The 23,871-nt window shown below is 36.2% G+C and overlaps 2 protein-coding genes and 1 long non-coding RNA gene across 4 annotated transcripts; 1 reads left to right on the forward strand and 2 right to left on the reverse strand.

Moving 5' to 3' along the window:
* Positions 1–5,741: 5,741 nt before the first annotated feature.
* LOC108947540 (uncharacterized) lies at positions 5,742–6,425 on the reverse strand. Its single transcript, XR_001972015.3, has 2 exons — positions 6,373–6,425; positions 5,742–5,868 (listed from the first exon to the last, which is right to left on the reverse strand). It is a non-coding gene; the product is annotated as an uncharacterized lncRNA (long non-coding RNA).
* A 5,068-nt stretch (positions 6,426–11,493) lies between these two features.
* On the forward strand, positions 11,494–14,985 carry LOC104110560 (protein ABA DEFICIENT 4, chloroplastic-like). Of its 2 annotated transcripts, XM_009620089.3 has the most exons (6): positions 11,494–11,808; positions 12,632–12,863; positions 13,651–13,751; positions 14,030–14,158; positions 14,242–14,330; positions 14,678–14,985. In XM_009620089.3, exons 1-6 carry the CDS (start codon positions 11,761–11,763, stop codon positions 14,826–14,828), a joined length of 750 nt encoding a protein of 249 aa, XP_009618384.1. In that variant the 5' UTR covers positions 11,494–11,760; the 3' UTR covers positions 14,829–14,985. The 2 variants fall into 2 exon arrangements, with proteins under 2 accessions (XP_009618384.1, XP_009618393.1); XM_009620098.4 differs by lacking the exon at positions 14,030–14,158 and having other exon boundaries at positions 11,497–11,808.
* Positions 14,986–15,554: 569 nt separating this feature from the next.
* LOC104110575 (uncharacterized) lies at positions 15,555–20,991 on the reverse strand. Its single transcript, XM_009620104.4, has 11 exons — positions 20,755–20,991; positions 18,979–19,171; positions 18,787–18,872; positions 18,380–18,464; positions 17,979–18,057; positions 17,722–17,852; positions 17,477–17,563; positions 17,150–17,253; positions 16,453–16,583; positions 16,209–16,319; positions 15,555–15,892 (listed from the first exon to the last, which is right to left on the reverse strand). The coding sequence occupies exons 1-10, from the start codon at positions 20,811–20,813 to the stop codon at positions 16,210–16,212; spliced, it is 1,065 nt and encodes a 354-aa protein (XP_009618399.1). The 5' UTR covers positions 20,814–20,991; the 3' UTR covers positions 15,555–15,892; position 16,209.
* Between the last annotated feature and the right edge of the window lie 2,880 nt (positions 20,992–23,871).

Raw genomic sequence — 23,871 nt, forward strand, 5'->3', positions numbered from 1 at the left:
TTAATACGACTTGCTCCAGTTCCTCGACTGTTGATTTTATAGTGTTGGAGTCATCGGGGATTATGAAAGACCTGGGGACTCCGTAGTCGTCACCATCGTCTATCCCCCGCTCCTCCAATTCTGTCGAGGTTAGTATCGGTGATTGCTATTTGGCCCCATTTTTTATCACCGGATTCGGACTATTATATACTGTGAGTGTGGATGTCGAGATCACATCATCGACTGCGAACATTTCCCTTGCGGTCGATTGTTCCCCATACACTGTTTTGGTTCCTTTGGGCATCAGGAATTTCAACACCTGGTGTAATGTCGAGGGTATTCCTCTCATGTTGTGAATCCATGGCCTTCCAAGATAAGCGTTGTATCTCATGTCCCCTTCGATTACATAAAACTTGGTTTCCTGAATGGTTCTGGTGACATTTACCAGTAATGTTATTTCCCCTTTAGTGGTCTCACAGGCCATATTGAACCCGTTTAGGACTCGGAATGCAGGTACGATCTGACCTTGTAGGCCGAGTTGTTCCACGACCCTCGATCTGATGATATTGGCTGAGCTACCTGGATCAATCAACACACGTTTAATTCGATATTTATTTATGAGTATCGATATTACCAGTGCATCATTGTGGGGTTGTGTGATCCCCTCTGCGTCTTTGTCGTTGAACGATAAGGTTCCTTCCGGTAGGTAATCTCGAGTCCATTTTTCCCTTGTGATGGAAAGTTTGGTGAGCTTCAACATCTGTCCCTGGGGGATGTCGACTCCACCGGTGATCATCTTTTTGACGTGTTGAGGTTCCTCTGGTTCAGTTTGTTTATTCAAATCTCTGTTCCTGAAATGACTCTTGGCCTGATCACTAAGGAATTCTCGGAGATGCCTGTTGTTGAACAGCCAGGCTACTTCTTCCCTTAATTGTCGACAATCTTCTGTTCTGTGATCGTGAGTGCCGTGATATTTGCATATAAGGTTAGGATCCCTTTGGGATGGATCGGATTGCAAAGGTCGAGGCTATTAGGTATCTTTGATGTGTCTGATGGCGGATGTAACAACCCCTTTGGGAGGGTGCTACTTACGAAACAAATCTAATTTACTACTTACAACATTAAGAAGATATTAATTAAAAAGAATATTCAGAATAATTTAGTAACGGAAATAGGCTCATGCGATGAGGTCCAAAGTGCAATATTTTTATTTTTGAAAATACTCTTCATAATTTTTATTTTATTTTTTTAAAATGAAATACAATGTCAAAATTTCAACACAAGGTGATATAACCCTTGTTGAATAATCAACACGTTAAAGCAACTTCCTAACAAAATTATACTTTCATTCAACATCACTGCAAGTTTATATTGTACATAAATTTCAAACTATCGGGTATAAAAAGGAAAACTAGTTTTCTCCTTTGTATATATATATAAGACAAAGTGTAAATTTAACATATTACAAGACTTGAGCTATTAACACACCTTAAAATAACAAAATAAGTTACCAAATTCAAGCCACTGTGAGATGCATCACTGTATACCACATAATCTTTCCTTTCAGCTGGCAAAGAAAGTATTGGAGCTTGTGTCAACAAGGATTTGAACTTTTCAAAGCTCTCTTGACACTTTTCATCCCACACAAATTTGGCGTCTTTCCCCAAAGATTTGGTCAAAGGAGAAGCTATAATAGAGAAGCCCTTCACGAACCTCCTATAGTATCCTGCTAAATCTAAGAAATTTCTAATCTCAGTTGGAGTTTTAGGAGGTTTCCAATCAACAATAGCTTGAATCTTACTAGGATCAACCTTCACACCTTCAGCTGATATAATATGCCCCAAAAACGCCACTTCACTCAGCCAAAATTCACATTTGGAAAGCTTCGCATAGAGTTGCCTCTCTTTCAGAATTTGCATGACATTCCGGAGATGTTTATCATGATCTTCTCTATTCTTAGAATAGAATAAAATGTCATCAATAAACACCACCACAAATTGATCGAGATAAGGCTTGAATACATGATTCATTAGATCCATAAATGTAGTAGAAGCATTTGTCAAACCAAATGGCATTACCAAAAATTCATAATGGCCATACCTGGTCCTAAAAGCAGTTTTAGGAACATCTTGCTCCCTCACGCGCAACTGATAATATCCAGACCACAAGTCAATTTTTTAGAACAAGCTGACACCCTTCAGTTGGTCAAACAAGTCATCGATTCTAGGCAGTGGATATTTGTTCTTGATTGCTACCTTGTTCAGCTGTCGGTAATCAATGCAAAGCCTAAGAGTGCCATCTTTCTTTTTCACAAAATAGGACCTCCCCAAGGCAAAATACTGGGACGAATAAAACCTTTTCTCAAGAAGTTCTTGCAATTGAGCCTTCAACTCTTTTAATTCAGCTGGAGCCATTTTATAAGGAGCAATAGAAATAGGAGTAGTTCTAGGGACAAGCTCTATAGGAAATTCAATCTCCCTTTCCGGAGACAACCCAGGAAGATCATCAGGAAATACAGCAGGAAAGTCGCACACGGTTGGTATGTCTTTAATACTTGTACTCCCCAATTGTGTATCGACTATATGAGCAAGATAGGCATCACAACCTTGACAAATTATCTTCCTTGCCAAGACGGCAGAAATAATATTAGTTGTCAATGATCTTTCTCCTTGAACTACTATGTGTGAGTATGCAGGAGTTCTAAAAGTCACTTGCTTCAACCTACAATCAACCAACGCATGGTGCCTATGGAGCCAATCCATACCAACAATAACATCATAGTCTTGGAAGGGCATTTCAAGCAAGTCTGTAAAGAAGACCAGATTTTGAATCATGAATGGACAATCTCGGTAAATCCTGTTAACAACAGCCTGATGACCTAATGGACTCGTGACCAACACATCAAAGTCAAGTCTCACAGATTTAACAGTATCAGGAAATGCAAGTGATGAGCAAACATAAGAGTGCGAAGATCCAGGATCAAATAATATAACAACAGATATGTCAAATAAGTGAAATTTACCAACAACTACGTCCAGGCCATCTTGGTCATTCTTCTATCTCATAGCATGGACTCGTGCAGTAGATCTCGACCCACTAACCTGATTAACTCCACCCGAACCCGCCGCTTGCATATTTTTAGGTCTTGCACCGCTATTAGCTTGAGAATGAGTAGTGATAGGCTTTTGAAATGAGCCATTGGTATGTGTATAAGAAAGAGGATTAGGATTAGGGCAATCCTTCACTTTATGATCCATACTTCCACAATTAAAACAAGCACCAGAAGCTCTTCTGCATGCACTATAGTGATTCTTTCCGCACTGTGCACAAGTAGGTGTATAAGTTTTGCCTTGGCCATAACTTGGAGTACTAGCAGTAGAGAAATTTGGCTTATTCTACTTATGATATGATAACTTCTATGCACTTTCAGTCTTGGAATAGTCAAATTTTCCCTTCTTGGATCGATCGCCATAATCTGAATTACCCTTCCTAAACTTGTTTTCTCTCCTACTAGCTTCTTCCTTGTCAATTCTTTCCCAAGTAAGAGCAGCTGAAATTAGCTTGGAAAAATCCCCGAGTTGCAAGATTGCCTCAGATTTTCGAATGTAACCATTCAAACCTTCTTCAAATCTTCTACACTTGTCTCTTTCACCATCAATAATACCTCCAGCATAGCGAGAAAGCCTGAGAAATTTTTGTTGATACTCTGCAATAGGCATACTCCCTTATCTTAAGTTCAGAAACTCTTTTTTCTTTGCATCACAGTAGACATGGGGGACATATTTCGCACGAAATGCTTTCACAAAGTCATCCCAAGTCAGTACCGGAGGTTTTGCTTTTGCATTTGGCACACTTACACACCAATCATAGGCATCGTTTTGTAAAAGAGAGATAGCATACTTAAATTTGACAACATTAGTACACTCTAGTTGTTCAAAGACCCTCTCTATGCGCTCTATCCATTGTAATTCAACTCCATCCATTTTCCTCATCTTCTCAAAATTTATTTCACTAGATTCTGACATTGTCCCAGCCAAGTGACGAAAGAACTCAACCATCTGTTGAAATGGAGGAGTCATAATAGGAGTACTATGACCCATTGCTTTTGGATTATTATTCACTTCATTTTCACTAACACGATGATGATTTAGGTTAGGCAAGGGTACCTCATCTCCTTCTTGGAGGTGAGGTGGAGCATTATAATGGGCCTGACTTTCATCAACAGATTCAATAGCTCTATTCGAAGAAGAGGCCATATTAAATTCCTATAAAAGATAAGATCACACTGCATTAGGGACATGGACATGATGCATATGCACAAGTAATTCATCAAATTACATTAAACAAGTATACAAAATTTTATAATCTCCAAGTCATTTTCAACAAAGAAAATAACAAAAATATTAGGTACGATCACAACAAAAATCCTAGAATCACAATCCTAGCTCTGATACCAAAACTTGTAACAACCCCTTTGGGAGAGTGCTACTTACGAAACAGATCTAATTTACTACTTACAACATTAAGAAGATATTAATTAAAAAAATATTCAGAATAATTTAGTAGCGAAAATAGGCCCATGCGATGAGGTCCAAAGTGCAATAGTTTTACTTTCGAAAATACTCTTCGTAATTTTTATTTTATTTTTTAAAATGAAATACAATGTCAAAATTTAAACATAAGGTGATATAACCATTCTTGAATAATCAACACGTTAAAGCAACTTCCTAACAAAATTATACTTTCATTCAACATCACTGCAAGTTTGTATTGTACATAAATTTCAAACTATCGGGTATAAAAAGGAAACTAGTTTTTTTTTTGTACATATATATAAGACAAAGTGTAAATTTAACATATTACAAGACTTGAGTTATTAAGCACACCTTAAAATAGCAAAATAAGTTGCCAAATTCAACTTACAAGATTTTGGTCTTAATATCCAAGCCTCCAAATAACATACCCAAAACTATACAAAACCATGGTGCATATGCAAATGTGATCACCATAAGTGCTCCCAAAAAGACTACTTCATAAGGTCGTCTTCAAATTTTATCATGTACATTACCTACGATAGAAAACAACTATCGCTAAGCATAAAGCTTAATAGCGTATAAGCTTTAGGCTTGGAGACATTAACTTCTCTAATTCCATTTTCAGTCATAGGTAGCTCAAATGAAACATAAACAAGTGAAAAAATATATCAAAAGTATCAAATATCAACCCTTGAAGTGTTTCCAAATATCAATAACAATGTTCAAGATTCAAGAGTTGAGAAAGCGTATACTATCAATCCAAGAAAGCTTGTCAAATATCCATTTTTTGCCCAATGTGTACGCCATGTCATCACACTAAGAAAAATCAGATATTAAGATGGACCGAAGCCCCAAATCAAGTAGGGTCAAAACCCAATAGTCAAGAGAATCAAGAACCATATTAAAAATGGCTTCCTAGTTCATACTTAATACGGACAAGTTTCATAATTTAAGACGAAACTACAAATCCAAAGTCAAGATGGAAAAAGATCCAAATCAAGAGGCATGCCAAGCTGAGTGACAAAGTCACTATCACAAGAAGGACAAAGTCCCAACAAGAATGTAAAATGATCAAACAATCTGTACAAGTGGGCGATTTAGTAAATATCTTGCAATACTTGATATAACACGAATATAATGCTATTAATTGAAGACAAGAACAATAAAATATCAGGTTATTTCAAAATATTCCAGCAAGTAAAAATATTACTAAGTTTATACACAAATCTTGGTGTTTTACCATAAAATAGTTCAACCACAACTTGAGGACGTTCGAATCGTCTACGCCCTAGACAAACCAAATCCGTCCACTTCCTCAAACACTTTCCCTTAGCTTTTACAAGGATATATATACCTTAAATACATAATAAAATATCTATATAAGTTCAGTGATTTAACATGTCAAACTAAACATGATATTGGTGAAAATTACAAAAAATGTTTGAAACAGAAATTCTGGATAGTATCACTGTCTCGTGTTGTGACTCAGATTTGAAGATGAAAAAGGACAAACTAGACTGTGTGTTCTTATTTACAGTTGTAGATATGTGTCTTAGCATTTCAGAACATCTTGAATCACCCCCATATCAATTTTATACAAAAGGTTATGCTAAACATACTAACAGTAGTATATGGAGGGTTTGTAAAACAGAAAATCTGGGCAGCACATGCCTTGTAATTCATCACCTATTTTTGGATAAATAAAAGACAAACCAGAGTTTGGTTCCTTCATAAGAATTATAGATCTATGAAATAGCTTTCCAGAAAGTCTTAGATCACTTAAAATGGAGCTCTATACAAAACGATATGAAGAAAATACTAATAGTTGTCTAGTATAAAAACGGGTTTAGTAACTTACCACAAAAGAGAGGAGCAACTTGAGCTTCACCAAGAACGAATTTTGCTGGTTGGTTTAGTGGAATTTATGGTAGTTTTTATGAAGTTTTCAGATGATAAGAAGGAGAGGGTAGTGATTTTCTTTTTCTTGAAAGAATGAAAATGGGGAGTTTATGGAAGACTAAGTCAATCAAAGTTATCTTTAAGAATTTTGGATAAATATAAAATAAAAATGGTTGCCTAACTACTAAATATCCTTAGATAAATACAAAAGGGTGGCAGCCCAAAAACTTAATTATAATGTATTTAATAATAATTCATCAAAATAATATTAAGTGTTACACATAGCAACACCATGGAACTTCTTTGTCAATATTAACATAACCTAGAGTAAGGAATTTTCATGTATTGTAAATTTCACGTTTAGGAAGTGCAAGGTAAAAATATCTCCTCATTATAAAGATGCTCAATCGAAAATGCAAGTATTAGTAAAAATTTGGGGTGTTACAACTCTCTCCCCCTTAAATAAATTTTATCCCAAAATTTACGTGGTACTAGTCCCTAAACAAATGTGGATATTGAACTCGCATATCCTCTTCTCGCTCCTAGGTAGCTTCTTCACCAGAATGATTTTTCCAAAGAACTTTCACTAAGAGGATGCTCTTGTTTCTAAGCTCCTTTAACTCACGCGTTAAGATTTGGATTGGTTCTTCTCCATATATCAAATCCGGATTGACCTCAATAGATTCAATAGGAAGAACATGAGATGGATCTGTGCGGTATCTTCTAAGCATATAAACATGAAAGACGTTGTGGATCTTGTCTAACTCCGGTGGAAGAGCTAGTTTATAAGTAACTGGGTCAACTCTCTCAAGCACTTCATAAGATCCAATAAATCGTGGACTAAGTTTACCTTTTTGGCAAAATCTCATAATCTTATTCCATGGAGAAACCATTAAAAATACTTTATCACCCGCTTTATACTCAATTTCACGCCTTTTAAGATCAGTATAAGACTTTTGTCTGTCTGATGCAATTTTTAAGCGATCCTTGATGATTTTTACCTTATCTTCAGTTTGTTGAACAATCTCAGGACCCACCAATTTTATTTCACCAATCTTGTTCCAACAAAGAGGCGTTCTGCATTTTCTCCCATACAAAGTTTCATAAGGAGGCATGCCTATACTTGATTGGTAGCTATTATTGTAAGCAAATTCTATCAGGGCTAAGTGTTTGTCCCAACTACCCTCAAACTCAATAATGCAGGCTCGAAGCATATCCTCCAAGATTTGTATTACCCTCTCAGACTGGCCGTCTATTTGTGGATGGAAAGCGGTACTAAAATTCAACCTAGAACCCAAAGCTTCTTGCAAGCTAGACCAAAATCTAGATGTAAACCTTGGATCTCTATCAGACACAATAGAAATAGGGATTCCATGCAGCCTCACAATCTCATTAATGTATAATTTTGCCAAACGTTCCAATGAGTAGTCCATTCTGATTGCCAAGAAATGAGCACTCTTAGTTAGTCTATCTACAATGACCCAAATTGCATCATAATTCCTTTGAGTGCGTGGAAGTCCAGAAACACAGTTCATCGTTATCCTTTCTCATTTCCACTCAGGTATTGACAAGGGTTGCAGTAGACCAGCTGGGACTTGATGTTTAGCTTTTATTTGTTGACATACCAAGTATTTAGAAATGAACTTTGCAATGTCTTTCTTCATACCACTCCACCAGTAGTGCTCCTTGATTGTCCGGTATATTTTAGTACCTCCAGGATGCATTGCATAAGGCGAACTATGTGCTTCAATCAAGATCTGCTTCCTCAATTCATAATCATTAGGAACACACAACCTATTAATATAAAATAAGGTATCATCTTTCTTCAATGTAAAATCTGATTCTCTTCCATTTTGGACTTCTTCAACCCGTTTCACAAGCTTCTCATCTAACTCCCGCGCTTCTTGGACCTGCTCAAGTAAGACTGGCTTGACTTGCAAATTAGCTTTCCAGAAATAGCTTTCCATAAAAGACAAACCAGGTTTTGGTTCCTTCATAAGAGTTATAGATATATGAAATAGCTTTCCAGAAAGTCTTAGATCACTTAAAATGGAGCTCTATACAAAATGATATGAAGAAAACACTAATAGCTGTCAAGTGTAAAAACAGGTTTAGTAACTTACCACCGAAGAGATGAGCAACTTGAGCTTCACCAAGAACGAATTTTGCTGGTTGGTTTAGTGGAAATTTATGGTGGTTTTCATGAAGTTTTCAGGTGATAAGAAGAAGAGAGGGTAGGGGTTTTCTTTTTCTTGAAAGAATAAAAATGGGGAGTTTATGAAAGACTAAGTCAATCAAAGTTATCTTTAAGAATTTTGGATAAATATGAAATAAAAATGGTTGTCCAACTACTAAATATCCTTAGATAAATACAAAAGAGTGGCAGCCAAAAACTTAATTATAATGTATTTAACAACAATTCATCAAAATAATATTAAGTGTTACACATAGCAACACCATGGAACTTCTTTGTCAATATTAACACAACCTAGAGTAAGGAATTTTCATGTATTGTAAATTTCACATTTATGAAGTGCAAAGTAAAAATATCTCCTTATTATAAAGATGCTCAATCGAAAATGTAAATATTAGTAAATATTTGGGTGTTACAGCGGACACGATAGTAGAGGCATTGACGCTGAAATTATACTCTAATAGCCTCGGTGCTTTTTTAGGCCCGATGGGCCTGTCGAAACTGTTTTTGCCCATGAGTCCTCGGTTGTTCTGTCCTTGGTCATTCCTTCTTTCATATCTCATAGGGTTTCGCCCGGATCCACTGCTTTTACGGCCCTTATTGTACGGTTGATACCGATTCCGGTTTGATCTAGATTCGTGATCGGTGTCTCTCTTGGCTCGGTCGATGATCCTGACGGGGTGCATAGATCCGGAAGGGATCCCGAGCTGATCATCCTCGACCTTGATTTTTGATTGGTACCGATTATGGACGTCGGTCCAAGTGATGGCCGGATATTCTATCAAATTTTGTTTCAACTACTTTGAAGCCAATGAGCTTCGACTGTTAAGCCCTTGGGTGAAAGCTTGAATGGCCCAATCGTCCGCGACCGGGGCAAATCCATCTGCTTCATTTGGAATCGAGAAACGAATTCTCTAAGCATCTCGTTATCCCTATGTTTTACTTTGAAAAGGTCTGACTTCCTGGTCTCGACCTTTATAGAACTGGCGTGTGCCTTTATGAAGGAATCTGCAAGCATAGAAAACGGGTCAACAGAATTAGGAGGAAGGTTATGGTACCATATCATAGCTCCCTTTGACAGGGTCTCTCCGAATTTTTTCAACACAGACTCGATTTCATCATCCTCCAAGTCGTTCCCTTTGATCGCGCAGGTATACGAGATTACATGTTCGTTTGGATTGGTCGTTCTGTTGTACTTAGGGATTTCGGGCATGCAAAACTCTTTAGGGATCAGCTTCGAAGCGGCGCTTGGGGAAAAATGTTTTTTAATAAATTTCTTGGAACCCAAGCCCTTCAATATCAGGGGTGCTCCTGGGATTTGGTCGATCATGGAGTTGTAGGTTTCCATCTTCTTATCATTGGCTTCGATTTTCTTTTCCCCTGTTTCTATCCGTTTCGTAAATTCTTCAAGCAATTTTATGATTTCGGGGTTAGTCCCCGTTTTACTCTCGCTCGTTCTTTCCGAGGTTGGTTCGTTCTTGCGGATGGATTCCCGGGGGAGTTCGGGTTCATTCCTGCTCAGTGTTCGACCTTGGTTCTGCAATTGAGTTATCGCCGCATGTTGAGCCTGTAGCATTTCGAAGATCATATGCAGGTTGATCCCATCATTTTCGTCGTCGTGAGTGTTTTGGGGAATCGAACGCACTTCCCTGCGCACGCTGTTTTCGGGGTCGGTGGGCTGGTTTGTGTCGATGGCCATATGTGAACAGGCATCGATGGGAACCACCACCAGGATTCGACCAAGATCGATCGGTGTTGCATCGTTACCGGGCGCTGCATTGTTGTTCCTGCCATGGTGGCCGGATTCTGTGTCTATGTTTAGAGGGACAGACTGTGGGTTTGACATTTCGATCCTGACCTAAAATCAGAAATACTTCAAAGAACAAGTGTAAAATGGGGTGTGTTATGGCGATTCGTATCAAATTGCCGCTATTATCCTTAGCCCCACTGTGGGGCCAAACTGTTTACCCTCAAAATCGGATAACAATTGAATTTGTAAGTGGTTTAAAGGATATGCGGATTAACTTGATACGGAACGATAAATTAGATTGTAATTGAAATAAATAATGATAAATTAACTGCAAACCATACGAGTTGGATAATTTTAGCCTAGGAAAATTGACCACCCTTGAGTTGAATGTACTTTGATTGATACCAAGATACTAAAGAATAAGAATTTAGAGGATAATTGTAATGTATTTCTTATAAGTGTATGTTACAATGTCTTTCATGAATTGTGAGGGCCCCTTTATATATTAGAGGAACCTACCTTTAAGGTATTATTTATTGTTCCATAAAAGGTAAAAAAGTCCTTGATTTGTTGACCGTTGGTCCCTTTTTTGGTATATTCCGTGATTTCCGACTTAATGCCCGGTTAGTTGCGGGAATTTCGGACCCCTGTCGGATAAGCTGGCAATACATTCCTTGAGACCGCTAAGACCGGGATCGGTTATGACCTTGATAAACTCGAAGTCAAGTCTGGTGGTTCCGATGGCTAATTTGGTAAAACAGGAACCGATCTCCTGAATTTTATCACCATCTCTCGATCCCAAATTGTCGTGTTGGATGCTCGGTCAAATCCTGAGTTCGATTTTACCCGCATATAGTAATCAACAATGCTTCCTTATAGTTTAATATCCTAAACACTTCAAAAAACGTTTTCACTACTTTCTGCTATATTTTTATTCTTTCATTATCATATCTTCCTAGTCAAGTGAAAGGATAAGCCAATCAGAAATAGAGGAAAACTTTTTGTCTCTATACGAAGTTACGAACCGAACAACAAACTCCGACAAAACAACCAAACTGCATCTGCGCCACGTGTACAATCACAGATTTTCAAATCCAATAGGAAGTGTTATTTTCGGATTTGGTGAAATTTCCTTTACATTTGAAGTTGGCCAAGTTCACTTTAATTCAGTGGCACTGGCCATGACCAATTTAGAGAGTCCCCATTACTTTGTCTATTCCAACAAACTCTCTGTTCGTTCCAAAAGATAGTCTTGTTTTCCCCTGCTAAAAGCTCTCCGTTACTACAATTGCTCTCTTTAATTTGTACTTTCTACACCGAATGAGTAATCCATTATGTTTTAATTCTTCTTTTTCTTCTTGTTATTCCTCCAAATTTTCGTTCAATTCCCATACTCATCAACCATGGCCTTAACTTCTACTTGCTTTTGTCGCTCCCAATTCTCACTCAAGGTATGATCTTTCTGCTATCAATGTCCTAATCTATTTTTTTTTCTTGGGTATTGGTAGCTTATTATATATATCTTGTCTGATTTTTTTTTTAGAAATTCTTCATTTTTATTGTTAAATTGTTGTTCCTCAAAGCATCTTAATGGGAAGCATTTTTAACCTCTTCTTATTTGCTCTGATTGAATTTCCATATTTGGGTTTGTTGTGGTACTTAGTCAGAGACACTATTTACTTCTAGTACCGACTTACTATTCTGGTTAGATCTGAAGTTGCTTTATTGCAATATGATAGTAACAAGTAATGAAAATTTCACATTTAAGGCTTGAGAACAGTTAAAATACTAGTGAAGACTTCAGGTACATAGTATTGAGTAACTAAGCAATCAGAAGCAGAGATTACGTGGAATTTTCTATTAATTGGAGATGTTTTTGGTATTTGGGGGGCACCACATACATGTTTCAGTTGAGTTACCTTTTCTACCATTCCAGCTAGAATTAACTGGTACTTTTCCCAAGGATTGAATTCTTGTTTGGAATTAAAGCCTTTGCGATGCCTCTTCTTATTAGAGAGAGAAAAAGGGGTGAGGCATGCTAGTGTTTGGAGGCTTAATGAATTGAATGTCAATCTATTACTATCTTATTGTACATAGGCTTGGGGTTCAGGTTCAACATATCTTCCATAGTATGAATCTTTACTTGGTAACGGAAAGAAAGAAATGAGGTTTTCCTACTCACTAATCACTAGCAAGTTTGAAGCTACAATGAAATGCCATTTCTGCCGAATCATTATGCAATTAGAAGTAATCAATCCTTACTACTTATTGTAGACGGATAGCTGGGCACCTGCGTTGACATCACATATCCTACGAAATATCAGGAGGAACCAGCCTGCCTCTTCTGCACTTAAAACAATAACCCCTGACCTTTTAAGTCAAGAAATTTGGAAAGGGGGAAGTAAGCATAGCAATGGGTGGAGTTTTCTGGGAGGATCAAGAGTAATACTTCAGCCAAACCTCCAAAATCTTCAGCAAAGAAAAAGCTGCAGGGTGTCTGCTATATGTAATATTTTCATCTTATGCTTCTTTAGTCTTATCAGTTATCTTAGTTCTTGATATGTGTTTTGCTACTTTTCTTTTTCTTGGCATAATTCTGGGGAAGCAGCTATATTCTATCTGAAATCTGGTTATTCATCTTAATTTACATTCATCTCAGAATAATGCACTTTGGGTATTTATGACACCTCCCTTCTAACACATCTGTTATTTAGGATTAAAATTGGAACATGATATTGTACTTTCAGGAACCTACTTTCACGGTTCAAGAAGTGTGGCAAAGGTGTAATAGCTATTGGTTTGTAGCTTCTGACTAACAGATTGTTGAGATGAATTGTCATAATCTATGTCCGCTTACTCTATTAACGATGTCATAAATGTTGACCTGGGGGTTTCATACATGATGAATGCAAATTATCCTCTTTTGACATTATTTATAAAATTAGGCCGCTGTTATTAATTAGAGGATTTTCTTGCCAAGCTAATATTTAACTTTGAGCTAAACAGCTAATCTATCGACATGTATAAGTTCTTGGGTTTGCTGTGGTATATCGAAGAACAGATTGTTGATAATGCAAACGGAATTCAACATATTTGCAGGCAATACCTTCCACTTTCTACAAATTTTCTTTCCTGTGGAGTGGATAAGCAAACTAATTAGTGCGCATATTTGGAATTTACCTCAAAAGGACATTGTCACTATATTGTATATGGACTATCAAATTGATCTATTTGAGATTTTGGAAATACATGTATGCATACAAATTTGGGACAACTGATGTCTTATTTCACAGGGTTGCCTAATTCTCAAATAGCTAGCAGTGTTTTTACGCTGGGGACAGCAGCTGTTCTTCCGTTTTACACCCTCATGGTTGTAGCACCTAAAGCTCAACTCGTAAGTTATCTCAGTTCTGTAAAGCAACATTTCGTTTTTTCGTCTTAAACTCTGTGGTTATATCATTAGCTTAAAAAACACTTGGTCCAAGTTCTCCCATTATGTCATGCATGGAAGTAGAACTGCTGGGGCATGGTTTCAGTTGCATTGATTTGTCATCTAATTGCAAGATACTGACTTTGGGTTAAGAGCATACAAGTTTTAAATTAAGAAGGTTGAGAAGATTTACTTCTTTCCTAGATATATTGCGTTAAGGCTTGATTAAATAATTAATGCAGACCAGAAAATTGATGAGAAGCACCATACTATATGTTGTGCTTGGACTTCTGTACGGGTTTCTATTATACCTCTCTTGGACACCAGATACAATTCGGTTGATGTTTGCTAGTAAATACTGGCTTCCAGAGGTTTGTTCTTGTGGTCAACAGATGATACTTGTTATCTTGTGCTGATGTTGTGGTTCGGATTTTTGATATTTCATTCTGTTCAGCTGCCTGGTATAGCAAAGATGTTTTCCAGTGAGATGACATTAGCATCTGCATGGATTCACCTATTGGCTGTAGATCTTTTTGCTGCGAGGTCTCTCTCTCTCTCTCTCTCTCTCACGCCTCATAGTTGTATGCTTTCTGTCTCTTTTGGGATGAGGAAAAGGAAGGGGGTCCCTCTATTCAATACCCCTATGAAAAATTGATCACTTTTTCCAAGGCCGAATACTCCAATATAGAACTGCAAAAATTTCATCTTTTCTTTTTCTAGAATTGAACGAGATGATATGCTTTGTAGATAAGATAAACGTGCCCTCAAAAAGGCCACCTGAATCCCCCCGCCCCAGCCAATCCGTTGAGCATAGTTTGAATTTGCTGTAGAAGTCACTCTCTTCCAGACTGACCAACTATTCTAATGCTATTTTTTATTCTTTCAAACAGGCAGGTATATCATGATGGTTTGCAAAACGATATTGAAACGCGCCATTCTGTGTCTCTTTGCTTGCTATTTTGCCCCATGGGAATTGTTATTCATCTCCTCACCAAAGCTGTACTAAGTAGTGCAGAGAAAACAGAGCCTAGAACTAACTGACAGATTTACCCATTTTTGCCTGCTTTCGGCTAATGTAACTGAACAAAGTGTAATTTTCATTCAACTACAAACTTGTTTAAGCTGCATCTTTGATCCAACACTGCTTGAAACAGTTGAAATCTACTCACTTTTCAGTGAATTTACATCCTTTTTAGAAGGTGGACTATTAGAATTTCTTCCTTGATTCTGTGTCCTAAATGAAATGCATTTATTCTCTCATTCAAAGACTGATAGTATTCGAGGTAAGAACTTCAAATCTCATAAAGGTTACCTAACCAAGTATTTCCTTATTGCCTTCCACTAGCTGCTTCAGAAAACCGTGATCCAATGGATACCAAGTCTTTCATTTCTTGAAACGGTGATTATTTCGCATCCATAACTTAGCTCTCTTTAGTGCCAATATCTGACACTGAGCTATCGTTAATTAAAGGGCATCTCCTCATCAAGAAAAAAGAAAGTTATGGGTGGCTCAAGAGGGTTGGTTGCGTTAGCCACAACTTTTGGGACCCGAAATTTTTTTAATAGATTTTCTAATATTATTTTGGCTTAGGTACAAAATCTTTATTAAGAAAGATAGAAATACTTATACTTTTTAATAGTAAAAATATTTTAGAACTCTGAATTAAACTACTCAAATCTTTATATTATAAATAATTGCATTTTATTATTTTGAATTAACATATTGCATTCTACTAACCCTTCATAATATAATGAAAGACTAGCGGAGAAAATAAAATTAAATCCATAAAGGAATATATACTGTTTGTACAAATATTTCGCTAACCTTGTCTGTCAAATAAATCAAATCATAACATAAATTCAATGTACATGCAACATGGCAACCATCAAATGGAACATGCACATAACATTTCTGCTTGTTATATATTCCTGCGGTGCTTTCCACGACTCCAGGCACTCGATGGTTTGGGCATAACATGGGAAGTATTGAAATTGTAAAATAGTTTCTGGCCAATTACCATGACACAATAAGGAGTATACCAGAAAACATGTTCTCCTCGTTTGCATCACTTGTCTTAGAGTCAAAAGTATGATTGGTATTGCACCTGGACAAACAAAAGCATCAATATTCTCGTCAGCAAGATCTGAATTCATTACTGCTTACTGTAGGCTTATAATTCCTAATGAAGCAAATCAAGTGCTTGACAAAACATACGTTTAGACAAAAATTATGTGCTTACAAACACTTTGTTACTAGTCAAGAAATTTTTCTTTAACTTCATTATCTAAGAATCTGGATAACATTAACTCATCCAAAAGCGCATCCTTGTGACATCTTCCAGAAAGAGACATGGCAGGCAACAACTGAACAAAGGCGAAAATAAATTAAGTAACCAAATTCTTTGAGAAATGGTTGCTCACATCAAGTAGGAAGTGGAGACATTTCAGTTTGATCGTCCAAGATGCCATTGGAGCTTGATCCTTGGAAAGAATCTTTCCTAGAACGATCCAAGGACGTAGCTTCATATATGCCTACAAAATTCAAAAGTGAGATCAACTCACTAACCAATAAAGTAAATATCATGCAATAACATATATCGATTCAATGAAAGAAATTTATGATACTAACTAAAAGCAACAAATAGTATGCGCATTTGCATCATACCAAATCCCAAGATGGCAGCACAAATAAGAAAGCCGAGTAAAGAGAAGTCCATTTTATATATTATCTCCATGATAATGATGCATCCTCCCGCAACCATTAAGTGCCTTGGAGAAGAGAAAACCATATGCAACCTACAAATTGGCAATAATATAGAATTTCCATATGAGACCGTTGACTTGCAGGTCTAGTGAAGAAATCAAAGAATATAAGAAAGGCGTCAGAATAGAGAAGATATGATCTAACATACCCAAAGACATAACAAAGACCACAATATATGCCTCTTATTTGAGAGGCATCAAAGATGATAAAAGTAATTACCCAGCACGAAGGGAACTTATTTACTCCACAACAGTCGTTCTTACCTCGCAATGGGCCACGATATAAAAAGTAAAGATGGAAAAGGGAAATGCAAGCAAAAGAGAGGGAAAAAATGCATTCAAAGTAAGAAGCCATGAAGCAATGCTGCCAGTTAATTGCCAATAATGGGCGTGTATCCCCAAGATAAAAGTTATGGATAAGATACACATAAATTCATACTCCTTGCACAAACAGAGATCTTTAGACAATCAGGCCAAAACATTAAACATTAATCAATAAGGTCAGATGAGGACCAAACCGTATTTGCAATAGCAATCAGTTAAGTGTTAGTAAATTAAAAGGATCTCACAAGGATCAGCCAGAGATCACAAAAAGCTACCTTTCCTCTGCAATGCTATCAATGTAAAATATCAATATCATCCCAAATAAGATGCTGCTTGAAAAAGCCCATGCTGAAAACGGCAACTCTACATTGTTTGATCCCTGAATATCTCCATACAAAGAGGGCAAGCAACTTAAAAGAGAAGAAACAGTAGGAGAAGTAGAAGAAGATGATGAAGACGAAGAAGAAAAAAGGGAGATAAAAGAATTGGTAAAGGGAACACCCTTGGGGCAGGGAGGACCAAATGTTCCTAAATTATGTTGAAAACAGTAAAACAGAAGATTCTTAACAACATAGCCATCGAAAGTATCAAAATGTACTCACTATAATCATGTCCCACATGGCAACAGGAAACAAAAAGCACGTCGCAGAAGTAAGGGTTATGGCATGGAGTCGCCTCTTCAGTTGGTTCTGTGCAAATGACATGGAAAATATTCAAGGGTAGCTTTTACTTGCTCAGTTAAGTACCAGAGGATAGAAAGTGGAATGGATCATATGGCTAAATGGGAGACCCGTCTTGAGAGGATAGAAAGTGGAATGGATCATATGGCTAAATGAATGGATCAAACCTTAAGTGAGACCCGTCTTGCGATCACCCTCCGAAGTGCTGACAAGATTCCAGCGAGAATGGGAACTACCATTTCCTTCATTCCTACTAGCTGTTCGGTCCGTGCCTCATCATCAAAGGCATTGCTAAATGGTAATTGTTTGTTAAGTTGGCTGCTAAATAAGAGACTGCTAGGGAGAAACAGGGAAGGAAATTGAAGAACAAAATGGTATGTAGAATGAGTTCACTAGATAGAAGAGTTCAATATAGAAAGGATATGAAATGGAGAATATGAAGCCATCGCCCATCCTTGTGATAAAAAGTAGAAAGATGCCAGCATTGCAAGGAGTCCGCCAACCTGATGATGGGGAAAATAGCAATGAGTTACCACCCAAGAAAAGAGTAAAGTCGAAAATTTTACAATTGCTTTTCTTTCTAATAAGTAAGAGAATTTTCAATTTTCTACCACGAAAATAAACTTATAGTACTAGATCATTAAAAGAAGAAATTAAATTTCCTAGTGTAAGTCCAGTATGAAAGATACACAATAAATTTGACAGAAACAGATCCACCACAAGTTCATGCTTTCAAGAATCTGAGAATTATGTCGCATGAAAGTATGAGGCTTTTTTCTAATTTCAAAGCAAATAAATAAAACAGTAGTTAATCAAAAAGTGTACCTTTTTCCAAACATGGCCCCTCTTGCCATACAGTACTCCAGATAATACTCCTAGAACAGCACCAGAATACTCACCCAATATGGCCCTGATTGGATAAGAATTTTTTTATGGCAAGTGAAGGTACTAGATGATTAACAGAAGAAAAACAAATTCAAACAGATGACCATAGCAAAACGATCATAATCTTTCATGTATAGACTACCACAAGAGGCCGCAAGAGATAATGACAATATGCCAAAGAATTTGCTTACCAGAATAACCTACCATGTGCTTATGCAATGTACACAAATAGGAGTTCAGGATATATTAGTGCCAGAGTTACCGAACAGGAAAAAAGGGACGATGCAAAAACCAAATTCAAGATAGGAAAAAAGGAACAGTAAAATATCACTCAGCCTTGAACTTACCGAACAGGACCACAAGATTTAAGCCCCTTTCCCCACAAGATGAAGTAAAGAGCTGTTATACCACCATTTACAACTGAAGGGACAACCTGTCGGAAGAAAGATTATCAGCAAAAAAGCATAAGTGACAATGAAATGACCTTCCAATACTTTTTCGATATTTATTTAAGGAAGAAAATGATAGCTCTACTAGACCTGTGTATTAGAAAGTGCCCTGCCCTTCCAAGGCTTTTGCGCTACTAGAAACCATATGCACGATGGAAGAAGACAGCAGAACATAAAAAGAACAACTGAAGCCCCTGTCTGAGACAAATAGCGGTACATGGAGTAAACTGACCATATTCTCATAAAGTTCCCAACAATATGGATTATCTGCACCGGGGTTTGCCTGCAATGGGACAAGTCTATCAGTAATAGCTTCTGGGGCAACACGGAGCAGGAGGCCTCACAGTACAGTACGCAAAACTTCACACATGACTCAAAACTACAGTGATAAATTCATTTTCTTAAGCAGGATGATAAATTCATTTTTTCCCACCATTTCCACTTAAAGATCAACAACTGATAGCTTTATTTATATAAGAGTGTTGGAAAACTTGCTTAACTAAAATTTCTGAATTCAATACTAATAGTATAACAGGATTAGCCATAAATGTTCTGACTATTCATAAACTTAGCAGAATTCTTGGGAAGCCACGATTTGCCGAAAACCAACAGTAGAACACACCAAACAAGGAAAACATACTATCAGCCCAATAAGCCGCTGAAGATATAAAAGGTAAAATAGAAGTTAGAAAATGCTCTCTCTGACTCTCTCTCTCCCCCTCCTCCCTCCCTCCCTGTTCTTGGATAAAACGATAGTGTGTCCATTATGAAAATAAAGGTTGCATCTATACAAACATAATATTGCTGGAAGTCATCCGCTTGGACAATTTTAGTACTCCGTAAGACCAAAATTTCGTTATTATTAGTCTTGCTAAAGAACTTCTAATATTAATATTATTGCTATTATTCATTTATATCTAACTTATTTTCACTTTTATTTTATTTAGTATGATGATGACATGGGTTGAGCTTAAATGGAGAAGTAAGGATTCATATAGCCGACCCCAACTTGTTTGGGACTAGGCTTAGTTGCTGTTGTTTTTGTTGTAAGACCAAAATTTCAATCTGTTGTTCCAGGATTTTTAACTAATTCTCTGGCATGTTTAGACTCAACCAGCTGATGAAAACAACGGCCCTATATTTGGTATGACATAAAGAAAAAGGTATTCCTGGCAAAAGCATTTTACGGTGCTTAATTGCCAATATTACTAAATTCTGTACTTAAAGGAAAAACTTTCACCAAATAGGAGGGAGAAATATATCTATCATCTTTAAGTCATTTTCGACTCCACTCTATAGAGTTCGCTTATCACCTTCTACTAATACTACATTATACCATCAAACACTGTAAAATTAACTAGGAGATAATTCTCTAAGACTTAAATAAAAAAATTAAAAAAAAAATATAAAAAAAAAAACTACACTAAACAGGGTCAAATGTGCATGCTTTCAAATCTTGCTTGCCTCTATAAACAAATAAATTAATATGTGAAAAAGAACATTCGAATGATTAACCAGTTAATACAAGGCGTAAATTGGACAATGAATCAGCACATTTCTTTGGTAAACCCTCGAAACTCCAAATAGAAATATTCAACCAAAAAAAAGAAAAATATTCCTGCGATATCTTCGAGAAAGGGGGGTCAATTACCTTCGGTCTTAGGAGGAGATAAAAAGCTTCAAATACTTATCACAGCGATTAATTTAAACGAATGAAGCATAAATTTGTATCAGGAAATGCCAAATCAAAGTAAGCAGAATGCAGTGAAATGGAAAACGATCACTTAGTATTAATTCTGGAGAGAAGCTACATAAAGATCAAAATACGATTAACATGCGAGTTTTTCTCAAAGGATATTGATATACCTAATGGTAGCCGAGTGAGATGAACCTCGATTTTCTGGAAGTGGCTTTGGGGACATCATTTTTGCAACAATTATTCTGTTTAAGCTTCAATGAAGCGATTAAATGTAAACTGAATTTAGTGGTAAATGCACACTGAAGAAGAAACTGAATGCGAAACTATGACTTAAACAATGGAGAAGATTCATTTGCCTTGTGGAGGAGTACAAGTCCATGAAAGCCGATGTTGATCTCGGTAGCAAAGGACCTCGGGTCAGATTCTGGATATTTGGATCAGTAATTGGGCCAAGCATTAAGGGCCAAGCTCGGGTGCAAACTTTAGGTTAAGTGCACCAGTGGTGGCAGGGCCGTGCATAATTTGTTAAATACCGAATTAGCGTATCGAAACCAAAAGTTTTGATATTTGGTATTTAATATTTTGGTATTCGGTATGATATTTGGTTTAAATTTAAAAAAAATTGGTATTAGGTATGATATTTTGTATATATATCATTCAATACACATATTATTAATTATAATATAAATATAAAAAACCTAAATATGAATTCATCAATTAACTCTGAGCAAGTAACAAGACATTTTTATTGATCAAATTTATTCCTTTATCTACAGTTTCTCTCTCTGGGTTTATATTTGTTAGTTTTGGACAAAACTTTTGTCAACAAACGTTTTTAGTTTTGTACTTTTGAGTACTTTAATTAAGAATATTACGGTCTATGACTCTATACACTAGTTAATATTCAAACCGAATGAACCGAAATTACCGAACCGAATAAACTGAAATCGAAAGGAGAAAAATCGAACCATACCGAATTTAGTTAGGTACGGTATTGGTATAGCATTTTAAGAAATCGAATACCGAAAATACCGAACCGAAATATCTAAATACCGTACCACATCGACCGACGAACACCCCTAACCAGTGGCCATTTTTAGGACTTGTTTAGAACATAACCAGAATTAGTAATGTATTCCCTTTCAATATAGTCACAATTTAAAATAAACCACTTCTTTTGGTTCAAACTTCGGGACAGTATCCTAAAGTTCAGTTATGGCAATTCAAATTTCAGGACACTATCCTAAAGTTCGAATTATACCTGTTAATCGGGGCCGGGCTGACCCGTTTATAACCCGGTTCAGCCCAGGTCAGCCCGATACTGTAACATTGGAGGCGGGCTGACGGGTTGGGCGGGGAGCGAGTTTCAAACGAATAATTTTTCAATACCGATACACCGGAATCCGTTAAGCCCGCTAAAGAGTTTTTAAAGGGCTACAGCCCGGTTCAACTCGGTATCAAGGAAATAATAGAAGTGCTAGATTAAATACATTTAAAGAAAAATGTGTACACTATAGACAAAACTAAGACTCATGCATGAAGAAATAGTTACTAGGTGAAATTATACTTATTTATTCTTAAAATATTATTATAAATATAGAATGCCTATAACTGAAGTTGTTAATTCTCATTGTACCGATCCTATCCGTTTGTTAACATCTAGAACTTGGGATGTCATTGAAGATGTAAAAATTTTACAAAAATTTTATGTGGCTACACTTGAGTTTTATGGAGCTTATTATCCTACTATTGCAAATGGTTTAGTTCATATTGCTGAAATTTTTCTTTTACTACATAATCTGAAGAAGAAAGAAGGATATACTTCTGTTGTTGAATCTATGCTAGATAAGTTTAAAAAATATTTCTACCCAATTTTCCTTATTTACCTAATTGGTGCTATTTTAAACCCTACTATCAAAATGGTCACTTGTCACCAATTAATCAGTGCTTTATATTCTTAAATGGATATTGGACCAACTGAAACTCTTGATATTGACACTTGTATTTCTGATCTACACAAACATTTAGAAACATTATATAATTATTATGCTAACATTGTTGATGCTTCTTCTGCTGTAGATGCAAATATTCCTTCAAGTTCAGTTTCTGATGTACTATTTCTTATTTTTTATAATTGTTGTAAACTTTTAATTTGCAAGTTCAAAAATAAAAAAATCAAAAAAGAACTTGTAACTTAATTTGAAGTATTATATATAATTCAATAAAAATATCAAATGAAAGCCTTCGGGGCTTGATCCTTACATATTGCCTATTGGTCTTATTAAATAATTTTTTGTAGTCACTTACTTTTAAATTTTAATTTTAAAATTTTAAATTTTAAATTTAAAACTTTAAACTTTAAATTTTAATTCTAAGCCTTAAAAATTTACAAATACTTAAGTATCAATAACATTGAATAAGAAAAATAAAATTTACTTTAAAAAAAAATAATAGCCCGGCTCGGTCCAGCCCGAAACCGGACGGACCAAAAAAAATCCGAAAAAGTACAACCCGCTAATAGCCCGAAACATTAAACGGACGGGCTGGTTTGTTTGTGTACAGCCCATCCCAGCTCGCCCGTTAAACACCTCTAGTTCGAATTGTAATTTCGTGACAACCCATGCAACAACAATTTTCCTTGACATGATAATTCAAGTTTTTAGAGTGCTTTAACTTGATAATTGTGATAGTTTAAGACTTTAAGTTATGTGAATGTCTAATCTTTATTTTAAAAATATTGCACAATCTTATTTTTTGTTAGAAGTCTTTAGTATGTATACATGAATTCTACAAGGAGGAGGATGACAAGAAAAATTGCAATAGAAGATAATAGCAATGAATTGACTAAAATTTAATTGTAAATGGTGCCTGCGTTTTAGATAGTACTTCAATGGATAATGATGGTACCTAATGTTATTTACTAACAAGGATTGTAGTGTAGTGATAAATATTCATTCATTTTTAATTAAAGGTCTCATATTCTGAATCTTGGATATGAAGTTGCCTTTGGGGAGCGCTTTACTCCCAATGTGGAACATTCCGGCGCGAATCGGAAAAAAAAAACAGAATGTTATTTACTTATTATTATTATATACGAAATTAGCCGCTATCTTGAGTAATTATCTTTATTTTTTGTTCATTTCACTCGTAACTACGGAATGGGAGGTAATAACCAGTGCACCACCAGATTACCGACTCGTGTATCCTTAATTTATTTTTTCCAATGTTACTGTTTGAATCATTACCTCTAACAACCTCTTGACTAAACCCTTTGTAGACAATTA

This window comes from Nicotiana tomentosiformis, chromosome 2, assembly GCF_000390325.3.
Source record: "Nicotiana tomentosiformis chromosome 2, ASM39032v3, whole genome shotgun sequence".
Taxonomy (NCBI): domain Eukaryota; kingdom Viridiplantae; phylum Streptophyta; class Magnoliopsida; order Solanales; family Solanaceae; genus Nicotiana; species Nicotiana tomentosiformis.